The sequence below is a fragment of the Cupressus sempervirens genome, chromosome 5 (assembly GCF_028749045.1).
Source record: "Cupressus sempervirens isolate cs-2001-9-10 chromosome 5, ASM2874904v1, whole genome shotgun sequence".
Taxonomy (NCBI): Eukaryota; Viridiplantae; Streptophyta; class Pinopsida; order Cupressales; family Cupressaceae; genus Cupressus; species Cupressus sempervirens.
Window position 1 is genome coordinate 873,179,703 of NC_143122.1, and position 15,002 is coordinate 873,194,704.

Here is a 15,002-nt window from a genome sequence, read left to right on the forward strand (position 1 = left end):
TGACGAAGCGTCAGCATGGTGGTTCCCTTTTGAGGTAGATTTGGAATCCTGGAATCACTTGGATTTGCAGTTCAATAGTTGAGGATGTGGAAGCCAATGTAGGCTTATTAGAGTTTCCGCCTTTAGTGTTCCAGTTTGGTTCTTTCGGAGAGCAGTTCATTGAGGAGTTGATAGAGTTGGTACAATATTTGATTGCTCTTCCTTCAGGGGGTTTTCATGAGGTTACTTGTTTGGGTGCAGTGTAGGACATTGTTTCTAGAAGATGGAACTACAAACCTTCCAGGATGGCTTGGGACCCTGGGATCATTCTTGGTTATGGTATGGACTTGCCTAATGTTTGTGGAGTTGGATTGACATTGCTTGAGGACAAGCAATCTTTGGGAAGGGAGGACTGTCATGTCCCCAATTTTTGCCCCTCCTTAGTGACAACATTCTAGCAAGGTTGGTCTATTATCTGGTTCCCATAGGCCAGCAGAGCATAGAGGGAACCAACCCAAGGGCTTTGAGAGTCCTGCATGAGATTCCCAAGTACTTTGGAGCAGTAGACAACAGTTTCCTACAATTTAGGAGGGATTCCTAATTTGTAGGGATTGACTAGGAGTGGTCTAGGAGGCATTTGGAGACCTTGGCGAACGTTTTGGAGACTTAGAGTGCATCTCCTATTTTTTAGGAGGCATTCCTATTTTTTAGGAGGAACTCCTAGTACAGTGACAGTTCTCTCAGAGGTGCACACAGTAGGGGAGATTCATTGGGAGTCAATATTGGTTGATTGGGGCAATCTCCTACTTTTTAGGAGCATCCCTAGATTTTAGGGATGGATTGCCAGTTGACCCATCTTGTTCGGCATCAGTCACAGACAGGTGACCAGGTCATATTCATGTTTGATTGGTCATTTTGGGCCTTTTGGGACCATTTGGAAAATATTTTAATATATTTAAATATTTCCTAAGTTGGTGATTAAATAAATTAAATAAGGTTAAGTTTTAGCCATTTTGGAGTAATAAGGGGTTTTTTGGCCTCATCTGGATGCGCATCCTATGGTGTGATGGCTCATTGGAAAGGTCTCAAAATTCTCTAAATCTTTCTCTTTGGTCTCAGGGCATTTCAGTGAATGGAATTCTATCTATGGGGAAAAAGGTCATTTTCTAGTAACATGACCACTTTAAAATAAGAAATTATAACATTTTCACTACATAATGCCACTTGGAGACACTTAGGGTTCAATTTGCAATTGAGAGGGGGTTATAAGGAGATGGAAGCTTCATTCTAAGATCATCTTTTGCATATTGAAAAACTTGTTTTTGTGAATTGGCTCTGAGAGAGCAATTCTTCATCTGGGACGCAAACCACAGGTTCTGGATTGGCTGGGACGTAGCCCTCAGCAGTTATTGGCATTGGATTCTTCAGACAGTGTGCGTTGCTATCAGGGATAGAGTATGCCATTCTTTATTGTGGATTCAAGTTGCAGATTTATGGTTTCAGCATTGCAGATTGATTCTTTCAGCTGGGACGTGATTCCTTGCAGTCTTAGGGCTGCCATTTGCAGCAGTTTGGCATCATTGTTGGATGTAAGCTCCTTGGAACTGCATTGGATTTATTATTTGGCTTTATAAATCAAAAATTTGCCTGGTACGATTTATAGCAATTCTGATTTGGCTCTATGCGCTTATTTATTTTCAGTCTCCTCTCATGCTTATTGTTTATTATTCATTACCATTGTGAAAACTATCAAAAAACACAAAAAAAAAAAAAAAAAAAAAAACCTTCTGCAACTTCTGTCTATTCTCAAAGACCATCAAAGAAATCACAGGAAAATATAGTTTATTAATTTAAAAACTACAGCAGATCAGCAAGGGCATCCATCAGGGATCTTTCATATATATATATATTGAGGATATATTAAATTGTGTTATAACTATAACTAATGTAAGTTAATATATTAAAGAGACATGTCTTTTCAAGAGGCATGCCTCTTTATATCACACATATATTCATTCGAATAGTAACTTGAAAAACACATAAAATTTCCACAAGTGTTATTACAAGTTACAGAACAGATTAATCAATCCTATTTCATCAACATATCATTTATTGTTAAATCGTTATAGTAGAAAAGGGGACATTACATTATTCTATTTATGTGAAAGTAATCATTGTAAGTTGATTGAGCATTCTCCATGTAATCAATGTTTTTTATTTAATGTACCTTTGCCAATGGTTTCTTTGGATATAACCTGCCCAAGCAACCTGGTAGTTATGTCCACCTTTTTCTCAATTGCAAACCTGATCTTTTGTTTGTCATATTTCCTTTGACTTCTGCATGACTCATCCTTTCATGTTACATTGGGATTGACAATAGTGTGAATCCTATCGTTGCTGGTGATCTTGTTAAGTCAGTGGTTCTTTTAGATTAGTGGATTTATTCTCTTTTTTTGTGTCTCTTTCTATTCTTTTTTCTTCATTTGTTTCATCCCATTTAATTTTTCTTCTCACCTTCTGTTAAATTACGTTATTGTAGAGAGACTAGGATATGTTTGCAATCAGGGTTCAAGGCATGCTTTTGTGCATAGGCATCCTTATCAAGGTAAACATTATTATTCCTTTTGTAGCTACTAATTAGAATGCTAAACGAATTTGAATGCTCACAAGTTGCTTTAAATATTATCTCATACACAACTAGATTATCTTGCAGCACTGAGACCCAGTGACCTAGATACCATGGGGTGCTTTTTAGTTTCCTTTCATAGAGGAGTTGGTTTCCCATAGCCTGAGTTAGTGGATGGTGTGACCCGTGTCATTCCACCTCATGAACATTGAGTTATGCCTTAGATTCTTAATCATTCTCCTCCTTTATTTAAGGTTTGGGACTTACATTCATGACTCTCTAGAGTGAGTAGGCCACCTTAATTGGGAAATGCCTAATCAAATGCTCACATTTGTTTTAAATTTTTCATGGAAAGTGCTTTAAGACACAAGGCTAGACAAAAAATGCTTATGGCATCCAAATTTTATACATCAACAATACTTGCTTGTGTAACAGCATAATAATATATTCTAATGCGGATGTCTCTATGAATATTGTTTGTACATACTTTCTTAAAATGGTCAACCTTTTTTTGGAGCTACCATTTCCATGTTGAAAATTTGATTCAGTGTTCGTGCTATGTATTATCATTATATGAGATTAACATATTGTAATTTTTTGTGTGACCAATCTCCTGATTAATATTTTAAAGTCCATGATACGTGATCCCATTTTCCAAATTCATAATAGACTAGAGAGGCTAAAAAATCCTTGGCCACGAAGAAAGGTGTCAGTAAAAGGGTAAACCTTAAAATTAAATATAAGCATGATTGCTGGTGTAGGAGCCATCTTACCAGCAATTGAAATCCTGAGAGCCAGACAAGAAGCACAATTTTTGTGTCAGGATTGAGTGATTTTTTGAAAGTATCAAAACAAGATTGTTTAACATCAAACAGGTCAATTCTGTCGGAGCAGTTTCCTATATACTATAGATTAGAACAGGTTCATTCCTATAATTTTGTGGCAATAATGAGACTTCACATGTCTGAGGCTCTTTCTGCTTATTATTTTCGAATTTTGTTTTGAGATTTGGCTATAATGATAGATGGCTGATTTTTTCTATTTCTTTGATATTTGATAATCCTAGTTCATGCTTCTTAGTGTCATTCTTTGAAGCTGTGTTGTTTGGAGCTAGATAGAATTAAACTGCATCACTTTTGCAAAGGTAACCATTTTGAAGTTCCTGCCTGAAGTGACCAGAGTTGACTGCTGACATGTTGAATTTGATGGTTCTCTAGATTATATATTTGAATGCTTCATATCTTATTCTACTTGTTTTTATTGTGGTCCGAGGATGAGCTTTTCTTAGTAATTTGATTGCATAGCGTAGGTTTATTGAACTCTTATATTTCTCTAATTGCAGACATGTTAATACCTAGAATAACAATTGTCAAACATGCTCTTAGTAGGTGTTTGGTCTAGAACATAATGATTCATTTGTTCTATTTCTTTTATCTTTTTGAATTCATGACGAATTTGGCCACATTTGTTGTTGTTTAAGGCTAACATGAGCTTGAACACCCTGAATTTGTTTTTCTCAAATTTTTAGGTTGCTGCAATGGATGCTCTTATGGAATTTGCACGACAGCAGAAACAAGGTAGATTCCAGACCAGGATATACTTGAGGTTGATTTCTTCTCTGGTAAGTATATTTTTCACTTTCAGGATTTATCTGAAGTTCATAGAATTGGGATATATTTTTATCCATATGAGCAAAAATTTAAAACCAAATACATTTATCAAAATGGCTAAATTACAACAGTTCCAGTGATTTTGGTGGGATAAGTAGTTCATTCTTAAGGACTTGGTCTTGTGGCTTATTCTATCGTAATGCATCAATAATTTGCATTATTTACCTTTCAATCTTATCGAATTTCAAGACTCATAAGCAAACTGCATGATTAGTACAAATATGGTATAAATCTTTGGTTTGATGTTTTTATATCCCATTTCTTACAGGTGCATTCAAAAGCATTTGATGATGTGATCCTTACCATACTTCTGCCAAAGTATTTCAAATACAAAGATATTTGGTAAGATTGTGATTGTGACATGGAAATGTTTGCTACCAAATGCTTGGTTTTTAATTTCAGTATGCATGATTAAACTTAATGAGTTAGTAGACTAATTTTGTAAAGTTTGGGCCAGGCCCTTGATTTTGATTGCCTGGCAGATATGTGATGCCAAATGGTATCTTTTATATGTGAACCATCCATTCTATGCCTGATACAAGAGGCCTAGTATGAACCTGTACAGACATAACAATTGAATAGAAGCCACTGTCTTTTGAGTTCTTAGGTCCATTATGCAGTCTTGAATCTTTGGAGTTTATTCTGGGGTATTCTCCATATAGATTTCTATCAGAAAACATTTTGAATATCATACTGGCCCCATCGTCATGGTTATGAAACTCTAATGTGGGAAGAGGAAGGGAAGATTGCCTTTTGTAAAATTTGTCATGTATATACTAAGCAAGTGATTGATTTTTATCAATGTAAGTGTCAATTATCTTTTATTTTCAGAGGTCAACAAGTAACCATTTGTATTATATATCTTTATGATTTATAAATAAGTTTCTTTTGATCCTTTATAACCATCAACTTGTGTAAATAATATTCCTGAACTTTAAAGTTCTAGTTAATTTTAGGAAATTTTGGTGGATTCATTACTTTATTGGTTAATTGATTTCTATATTTCTTAATAACCCAGACTTGTGTTGAAAATTTCATCTTTATTACAAGAGGTAAAACAATTAAATGATTCATTTACAAAGAACGGATTGTTCTTATAGAGATTACAATCAAAATGTTTCTAAAAGGAAACATACAAATAATAGAAAGAAACTAGTATACAAGATATTTACAATGTCTAAAAGTGACCATTAAAACAGAAACAGAATAACATAGGAGATATTATTTTAATACTCCCCCTTAATCATGAGCATATCAACAACACTGAGCTGCCCCTTGAGTTTGATAAACTTCTCTGGAAGTAGGGACTCAGTGAGAATATTAGCAGTTTGGTCAGCTTTAAGAACAAACTGCAAATCCACGGATCCATCTTAACCAGCTGACAGATAAAATGACAATGAATGGAAGACTGGATTTTTGGCAAGTTTGATGCTCCCTTGATTGTCGCAATAGAGAGGTGAAGGGCCTACTTGAGACATGGATGTCGGAAAGTATCCTACGAAGCCAAACTGCCTCAGAACATACTTTGACTATTCCTTGATATTCGACTTCCATTGAGGAAAGAGATACAACTTGTTGCTTCTTATTGGTCCAAGTGATAGCATCTATGCCTAAACTGAAAACATAGTTCAAAAGTAGACCTTTTGTCATCAACAGAACCTCCCCAGTTCGGGTCTGTGCAATTGATGAGCCGAGCATTTGTGGTTTGTCCACAGAGGAGATATATCAAACTGCCCACTAGTTGTCTGAATGTAAATAGGAGAACCAGATTTGACTAATAACTTGAGACCAAACTCCTTAGGTGCAGATGCAGGTTTACAATCTTGCATTCTAAATTTGTCCAACAGAGCCCTTGGATACTGAAACTGAGAGATGAAGATGCCATGTGATTGTTGCCAAACCTCGACACCTTAGTTGCCGATTCGTGACACGAATCCGATTCGGGCACGTGAATCGGATCCGTGGATTCGGGATTTTTTTTTTTTCCCAATTATGATTCGTGGAGGATTCGTGCATACATATATATATATACTAAAAAAAAGAGAAATATACATAATTCTAAAACTAAATCATTTCATAGTATGAATCTAGTATACTTGATCAATGACATTGATAATTAATCTATTTTCACGATTATAAAGGAAATCAACACATTCACATTGAATTACTGAAAGTGAAAGCTTGTAACATTCAAAATATAGATCATTAAACTTAAAGTTTATAACATGATTTACTCATAAAAGAGTCAAGAGTCAACACTAAAGTTTTTTATTTAATCATCAAATGGATTTTCAAGAAAATCCGCATCAGAGGGGTACTGGTGAGCTGCAAGTGCTGCATCTGTATTAGTAGAGGAACCCAAACCACTAGTAGTAGAGGGGATTGTTAACTCATAATCCTCCTCCTCATCATCCACATCAATCAAAGTGGATCTAGCAAGATCTCGGATGGTCATATCTAAATCAGGAGTCTCGGGTGCTACATCCCAAAGCTTTTCGGGCCCCTTCTTGTACTTAGGATCCTTCCGTGACAACAAGCGCAAATTGTTGTGAATGAACACAAGGTCTTCTGATTTTTTTGGAGCCAACTGGTTGCGTTTGATTGAGTGGATAAAGGAGTAAGTACTCCAATTCCGCTCAGCGGCAGAAGAGCTGGCAACCTAAAGAGAAATTAAAAATTATCAATACAACAATCAAGATAAATAAATTAAATAATAAATTCAAGGAATTGAGAATGTTAACCTTAAGCTTAATTTTACAAACTTACTTGGGATAGGACCTTTATGGCAAGAGGTTGGAGGTACGTGAAGGCTTGCCCATGAAGGTACCACCATTTTATGGCACCCATCCTGCTTTGGTCTGCTATGGCAATAGGGTCGAAATCCTCACCTGAGTTGAAAGCAGCAAATTCACTCCTCACAATTGCCCCAATCTCTGGATCTTGGAATATCTTAGCTAGTGCCCTCTTATACCCATCTGCAACCTCTGCATCTCTAAATGGTGGCACTCTACTTGGAAGGTGAAGTACATCTGCACTATAGTACTTGGGGATAACAAAAGACAATTGAACACTATCAAATATCAATAGCACAAACATTGGATAAAATAAGCACAAACATTTGATAAGAACTACAGTACCTCGGGGATAGAGCATATGCAAGGAGGTGCAAAGGTGTGGTCATCTTGTTCCATCGATGATGAACAATTTTTTCCACCTTCTTGTAAAGGGTGTCTTCAGGATCATTCTCCCTCCTCTGTATGACCTAAGATATGAAATATGAATAATAATTATAATTAGTGAATATGTCAATTTAAACTTTAGAATCTAGATATCTCTCAAATAAAAAATTGTTGTAAAAGAGCGTAAAACTTACCATTTTAATTTTTTCCAGCATACTATCCATGGAATCATAAATATCCCCAAGGCATGGCTCATCACTATCTGCGAAGCGAAGCATTGCCATTATTGGATCGGTGATTTCCAACACATAACTCACAAGACCCCACCAATCCTCATCTAGTATCATTCTTCTCACATTTAAAGCCCTTGCTGTATTGGAATTCTTCCAAATGCCCCATTGGGGGCTAATGACCATATGCTTCAATGCTTCTTTTACCTTCACAAGTCGTCTCAAGACGATTGTGTGAGAGGCAAAGCAGGTTTCAGCAACCTAAGAACATGTTAAACTCAAGTTAGTAAAACATTTAAAAATTAAAACATGTTAATGTAAACAACAACAAAAATTAATAATTGTGGAATCCAATAATATTCAATTATATATTAAATATAAAAATTTACCTTCAATAACTCCAAGTCCGAGAAACTCCTAAAAATTGCTTGTGACATGTGGTGATTTGTCACAAACATTTGAATCTCTTCAGCTTCCTCATATATCCTTTTCACCCAATCTATTTCGGTGCCAATTGCTTTCATCACTAAATTGAGAGAGTGGACGGTGCATGGTGTCCAAAAGATATGATCATATCTAGACTCTACAATTATCCCTGCAGCCCTGCAAACTTTTGCATTGTCCGTGACCACTTGAACAACATTATCAGGACCCACTGACTCTATGGCATCAATGAGAATGCGTGAAATAAATTCTGCATCTTTCACTTGCCCTTCACAATCAACTGCCTTCAAGAACATTGCCCCCTTAGGGCATACAGCAATAACATTGATCAATGGACGGTTTCTACAATCTTTCCAACCATCCGAAATAATAGACACACCCGATTGAACCCAAAAATCTCTTATTGGTTGAAGTTGAGCCTCTACATTTTTCCTCTCATCATATAATATGGTAGTGCGCAACTTCTCATAACCAGGCGGTTTGTAACCATGTGGTGCATCATTTATTGCTTCCACCATCTCCCTAAAATAAGGCGATCTAGCAAAATTAAATGAAACACCATTTGCAATTAAACAACGTCCAATTTTGTGATCAGCAATGTCTCTCTTTTCAATTTGGAATGCCCTATCTAGTGGGCCTCTCTTGCGGGTGAGTGGAGATGGGTCTTCATCTTCATCATTTGTAGTTGGCATAGGCAAAAAAGGATGTGTTCTTGTGTTTGTTTGATCAAATGATGGTGTTGGTATATTTGTTTTTTGGGAAGCACCACGTTTTGCTTTTGCAACTGCTCTATCAGCATCATCTTGCTCTTTTGCTAATGCTGCTATTTGTGCAGCTGGTAATCCCTTCTTATCACTACCTTGACACATGTGAATTCTTTCACCCGCAGGGCCCAAAAAATGTAGTTTCACTCGGGAATAGGAGCTTCTATGTTGTATGTTGCAAAAATTACATTTCCATATGTATGCCCCACCCCCAGGACATTGTGCAACTCTTGTTGTGTCTCTCCATAAAGGAGACCCCTTATCAATTTTGAAGCTTGGTGATGCAGCCCCACCCCCACCCACTGAGCCTTGACTACTCATTGTTCTATTCTTGCAATCTAGAAAAAGTGAAAGAAAACCATACTTCACACTTGCACAAAAACTTGAAAATTTGGAAAACTAAAAATAAATCAATAATCTATGAAAGAATTCAAGAATATGGTTGAAATGCATACCTTAAACACTTCTTGCAAGGTATTTGAAGCTCCACAACCGATCTCCTTCGAATCCAAGCACTTCACTTCAAACTAGCAAGTATGAGAGAGCAAAATGAGAGAGCAAAATAGAGAGCAAATGAACTTGCATTGTGATTTAGAGGGTCGTTTTTAGGGTTTAGGGCCTTTAGGGCAAAAAAAAAACATTAAAAAATGATAATGGGCCCACGTTTTTGCATTCTCCTCCTTCATTGCTGCGGATTCACGCGGATCCGCGCGTGGATCCTCGAGGATTCGAGCAGGATTCTTTATCCTGCCTGTGGATCCGTAAGGATCCGCGGCCCGCGGATCCTTACGGATCCACAGGCAGGATAAAGAATCCTGCCCGGATCCTCACGGATCCATACGTGGATCCGGATCCGAATCGGACCCGAGCCCGGATCCGGCCTTTTCCAGGCGAATCCGGTAACTAAGCTCGACACCTAGGCAATAATGAAGAAGTCAAAGGTTTGTCATCCCATAAGATTGACAAAGATTCTGTTTGATTCCTTTAATCAACGATTCAAAATTATGGGTGATAATCAAATCACCAACATATTTAACTAGAATGATGATATCACTGCTAATAGCCTTGACATCGACCCTAGTCTGTGAGGTACTTATCAATTTTCATGTACCATGCACGAGGAGCCTGTTTGAGGCGATAGAGTGCTTTTACTTGTTTGAGTACCTAGCGCTGTTTACTGGCAACCTGGATTCCAGGAGGTTGTGTCATGTACACTTCTTGTATCTCACCATTCAGGAAGACACTCTTGACAACCATTTGATGGACCTTCTAGTTATACTGAGCTGCTATGGCAATGACTAATTTGATGGTGCTCATCTTTGCAGTGAGAGAAAAGGTCCCTTCTTATTCAATTACCTTACCATAGAGAGAAGCCTTTGGGGACAAGACAGGCCTTGTACTTATCTAAAGTACCATTAACTTTGTAGTTGACTTTGTAGACCCATTTGCAGCTAATGGGTTTCTTTCTTGAAGGAATATCTGATTCAACCCAAGTTTTATGTTTCAATAGGCTATGATGTTCAATCTGCAAAGCTTCTTCCCACTCAAGTATTCCATTCGTCTCTGTGTATGTTTGAGGTTCATGCACACTATGAATGTTGGCTATGAGAGACAAATTTACATAGCTCGAAGGTTTCTTCTTCTTTTGAGCTGCTAGAGCCTTCTCAATTGAAGCCCTCCCATTAGGTAGATCTAATGGGAGACAAATATCCAAGTCTTGATCTTAGAGGGACTAATCCTTTCTTGATCTTGGAGGGACTGATCATCTATATTCATAACTGGAGGAGAGACTTAAGATGACCCCCATTCCTCATCAAAGACTACATCACAATTGAAGAAACGATGATCAGTCTTGATGCCAACCAAGTGATTGGCTTTGTGATTATCATTGTAGCCAGTGAGTATAAGTTTTTGGCTCTTGGCATTTAACTTGGTACGTTTAGCATTACAGATCCAAACAAATGCAGTGGAGTCAAAAACTTTGAGATGACTAATTTTGGGCTTATGGCTTGATTGTACCTCTTAAGGAGTTTGCTTCTTTACAATTATTGTAGGGGAGCGGTTGAGAAGATAGACGACAACTTGGATAATTTAAGCCCAAAATTTCATTGGAACCTACTTGCGTTCAAGCATAGATCGGGCCATTACAGTGATTGTGCAGTTTCAATGATCAATGACACCGTTTTGGGGTGTAGGGAGTTGTTAATTGGCATTTCATGCCATGCTGATCTTAGAAAAGGAAGAAGGTAGAGTAACAAAACTCTCCCACATTGTTAGTTCTCAGAGTAATAATATGTTGACTAGACTTTTTTTTCCCTACAAATGACTTGAACTTTTGAAATACAACAAACAACATTGATATTTCACTTAGGAAATGCACCCACATTTTATAATTGAAATCATCGACAAAAACTAAAAAAATACATGGACCTAGTAACAAAGGGAGTGGCAATAGGTCTACAAACATAAGCATGGATTAGTTGTAATACCTTAGAATCTCTTTAGGAGTTTCCATCTGAAAAAGGAGTGTGATGTTGGTTTCTAACTTGACATGCTTTCCAAACTCCAGGATTTTGTGGCTGAATCTTTGACAATCTAGTGACAAGATCTTCCCAAACAAATTGAGAATGATAGTCCACATTCTATTGATGCCAAAGTGTACTAATAGAGGAGTGATGGGCTGCCATAGCAAGCTCTTGAGAATCCCTAGAGTCAACAAGTTTGAAAAGACCATGTTCTTCAACACCGATGACAACTGTGGACTGAGTTTCCCGATCAATGATATTGCACTTATGTGAATTAAAGGTCACGTCAAACCAAGCAAAATGTCTAAGAATTTGACTGATGGAGAGCAGATTGAGTTCCACGCCTGAAACATAGTACACTTCAAGGAAAAATTAGTTTCATTCATTTAGACTGAATCTTGTTTTCGCATCTTCCTGCAATAGTGTACTCTTCTCAGAAAATAACAAAAACTGAGAATCATTGGAAATTAATGAACCAGTATATCAGGTAGAGGATGTTACACGACTTGGAGGTCTTTTAGCCACGAAGGCGTAAATGACAGATTCACTTGGCTTAGTGTGTGTCGCAACATGTGCTTGATGCTGTGAACTAGTTTGCTTGGCTTGAGTAGCTAGCGTTTCTTGTTAATTTTATAACTTTTTATCATACTGATCTGATAACAGATCAGTCTGATCTGTTCTTAGATAATATAGATTGATCAAATGTCCTTGATTTATCCTCCTTATGATATCAGCGTCTATCCTTAAAATGCTAGTTTATATTTAAACTAAAACTCCTTTGTGTCAGTGTTAACTAAACCTGTTGTTTTAATGAAAAGGTCGCTGACTTCTAGGGATTAATTAAAGGATGTTTTGGAAGGGACATGTCCCTTGTAAAGACATGTCCCTAGATCTCTCTACTTATAGTGGGTATTGTTGAAGTCTAAGAGCACACAAGAACAAACATAGGTTTGCTCCTTAGTCAATACTGCCCACATACGATTTGCAGAATTAAAAGACAGAATTCTGAATTATATTTCTAATTCAATTGAAGGCAATACTTTGAAGTTATTCTCAGCAAATCACAAAGGAGAGGAAGAAGATTGAATCTAGTCTATATTCAGTCATAGAATTTGCAGAAACTTTACATGGTATCAGAGCTTTGGTAGTCGAACCTAGGCTTTGCAAAATTCAGTAATGAGACTTTATATATATCTAGCAACTATCTCCTATCTTAAATGGCATACTCAATTAGACCCGAGGACAGGTTTGATGGGAAAGAACATTTTGAGGTTTGGAAATTTAGAATCATGATGATTCATGAAGAAAATGAAGTAAAACAATTTGTTGATAAAGCATCCAAACAACCTTCAGTTGAACCTCATAAATCTATTTGGAGCCAAAAAAATAGAAAAGCCATTCAGATCATATTAGATGGAGTAAAGAATGATATTGTACCTATGCTAACAAAACATTAGACAACATTTGATATGATGAATGCATTACTAAATGCATATGAGATCAATAATGCAACTAGGGTTTTCACACTGAAAAGGCAACTAAATCACATATAAATAAAGAAAGGAGAATCAATGAATTCTTATTTCCTACGGGTTGCCGACATTAGAGATGAACTGTCAAGTATAGGAACCATTATTAGTGACACGATACTAACACTGATGGCTATAGATGGATTACCAGATTCATGGGAAACTTTTGCACAAGGAATAAGTGCCAGAGATAAACTTTTTGACTTCAACAGACTTAAGGGGCATTGTCTTCAAGAAAAATCCAGAAAATTAAAGAAAGGAGGGGAACTGAAACCAGAAGATGAAGAACTTCATGTTCTTAATACAAACTCCTATAAGGGCAAGAAGAAACATTTCAAGAAGAAAAAGGGAAATCAAAAGAATGGAAAACCCAAGAGAAATCTATCAAAAATAAAGTGTTTCAAATGTGAAAAGTTTGGACACTACAGATCTAATTGTCTTGAGAATTCTATACAAGCAAACTGTACAAATGTTACTAGGGAAGAAGATACCTATGATCCTGAGAATTGTGTACTGTATTCATTACTATCAAATGGAATCTCAAGTAAAGCATGGGTAATTGATAGTGGGTCTTATAGACATATAGCAGGATACAAAAAAACACTAGACTCTATATCAGAAAAGGTTAATGGCGAAGTTACCATTGGTGATAATTCAACACATTCTGTCGAAGGAATTGGAAACTGGACCTTGAAACTAAAATCAGGAAATTCTCTTCTTCTCAAAGGTGTACTCTACGTACCAGGAATAAAAAAAAATCCAATCTCAATTACAACACTTGAAGATGATGGGCATAATGTTGCATTCGTGGACGGTAAAGTAATAACCTAGGCAAAGAACTCCTCAATCAAGAAAGCAAAGTTGATTGGTCAGAGAAAAGGATTTTTGTATGAATTGAATTCAGAATCTAGTTGACCTATTCATGCCTTAATTCATGAAGCTGCAGACATAAATAAAATATGGCATAGAAGATTAGGGCATCTAAATTTCAAAACCTTATCAACTATGGAGAAGATGGTTACTGGTCTACCTAAACTAAATAAAGACCACTCAAGCATATGCAAAGGGTGTGCATTGGGTAAGAACACCAAAAGTCCATTTCATGATAGCAGTAGAAAAACAAATAATGTTTTGGAATTAATTCATTCAGATTTATGTGGACTTATGTCTGTTCCTTCTTTTGGAGGATTCTGGTACTATATTTTGTTCATAGATGACTTCTCTAGGAAAACATGGATTTACTTCTTAAAGTGCAAAGAATCAGAAGAAATCTTAAAGAGATTTAAAGAATTCAAAACATTAACTGAAAACTTATTAGGACATAAAATTAAAACTCTTAGAATTGATAATGGAGGAGAATACACCTCAGATTTGTTTAAAAGGTTTTGTAAAGAAACAAGAATTAAGAGGGAGTACACTGTTCCTTATAATCCAGAACAAAACGGAGTAGCAGAAAGAAAGAATAGAATAGTTATAGAAGTTGCTAGAGCTATGATATTTGATCAAAATCTAGAATATTATCTTTGGGCAGAAGCCTCTTGTATTGCTGTCTATATTCAAAATCGAAGCCCTCACTCTTACCTTAGAGATAAAACTCTTAAAGAAGTCTTCACTAAGGTTAAACCCAATATAAGTCATCTTAGGGTTTTTGGGTGCTCCGTATATATCCATGTTCCTAAAGAAAAGAGAACCAAGTTAGAACCCTCTGGGAGAAAAGATATTTTTGTAGGGTATAATGAAACATCTAAGGCATATAGGATTTTCATACTTGGATAGAAAAGTATTGAACTTAGTAGGGATGTAATTTTTGAAGAAGATCTAGCATTCAAAAGAGCCCTAAGTTTTGAAGAACCTTCTCCTTTACCTAGTTCTGAAAGAAATAGTGAGTCTGAGTTTTAGAGGGAGAACATAGAAGAAATTGAAGATGAAATTCAAAATCTAAATCTTGGAGAAACTCAAAATTCAAAGAAAAGACCACTTTGGGCGATTATAATAGTAGAGGAAGCACAAGTCTTTGCTGCACCTTCCAGAACAGTCAGAGAAAACAAAAGACCTA

General features: G+C 36.5%; 2 protein-coding genes across 5 annotated transcripts in view; one reads left to right on the forward strand and one right to left on the reverse strand.

The window, feature by feature from the left end:
• EMB2762 (CCAAT-binding factor) overlaps positions 1–15,002 on the forward strand; it is a 277,094-nt gene that overhangs the window by 35,757 nt on the left and 226,335 nt on the right. For all 4 annotated transcript variants that reach the window (XM_089832810.1, XM_089832811.1, XM_089832808.1 and 1 more), the window contains exons 2-3: positions 4,134–4,226; positions 4,544–4,617. In XM_089832810.1, the coding sequence (XP_089688936.1) occupies positions 4,134–4,226; positions 4,544–4,617 (167 nt within the window). The remainder of the gene's footprint in view (positions 1–4,133; positions 4,227–4,543; positions 4,618–15,002) is intronic.
• Positions 6,457–7,485, reverse strand: LOC149558708 (uncharacterized). The gene is made up of 2 exons (XM_089832813.1): positions 7,042–7,485; positions 6,457–6,934 (listed from the first exon to the last, which is right to left on the reverse strand). The coding sequence occupies exons 1-2, from the start codon at positions 7,426–7,428 to the stop codon at positions 6,548–6,550; spliced, it is 774 nt and encodes a 257-aa protein (XP_089688939.1). The 5' UTR covers positions 7,429–7,485; the 3' UTR covers positions 6,457–6,547.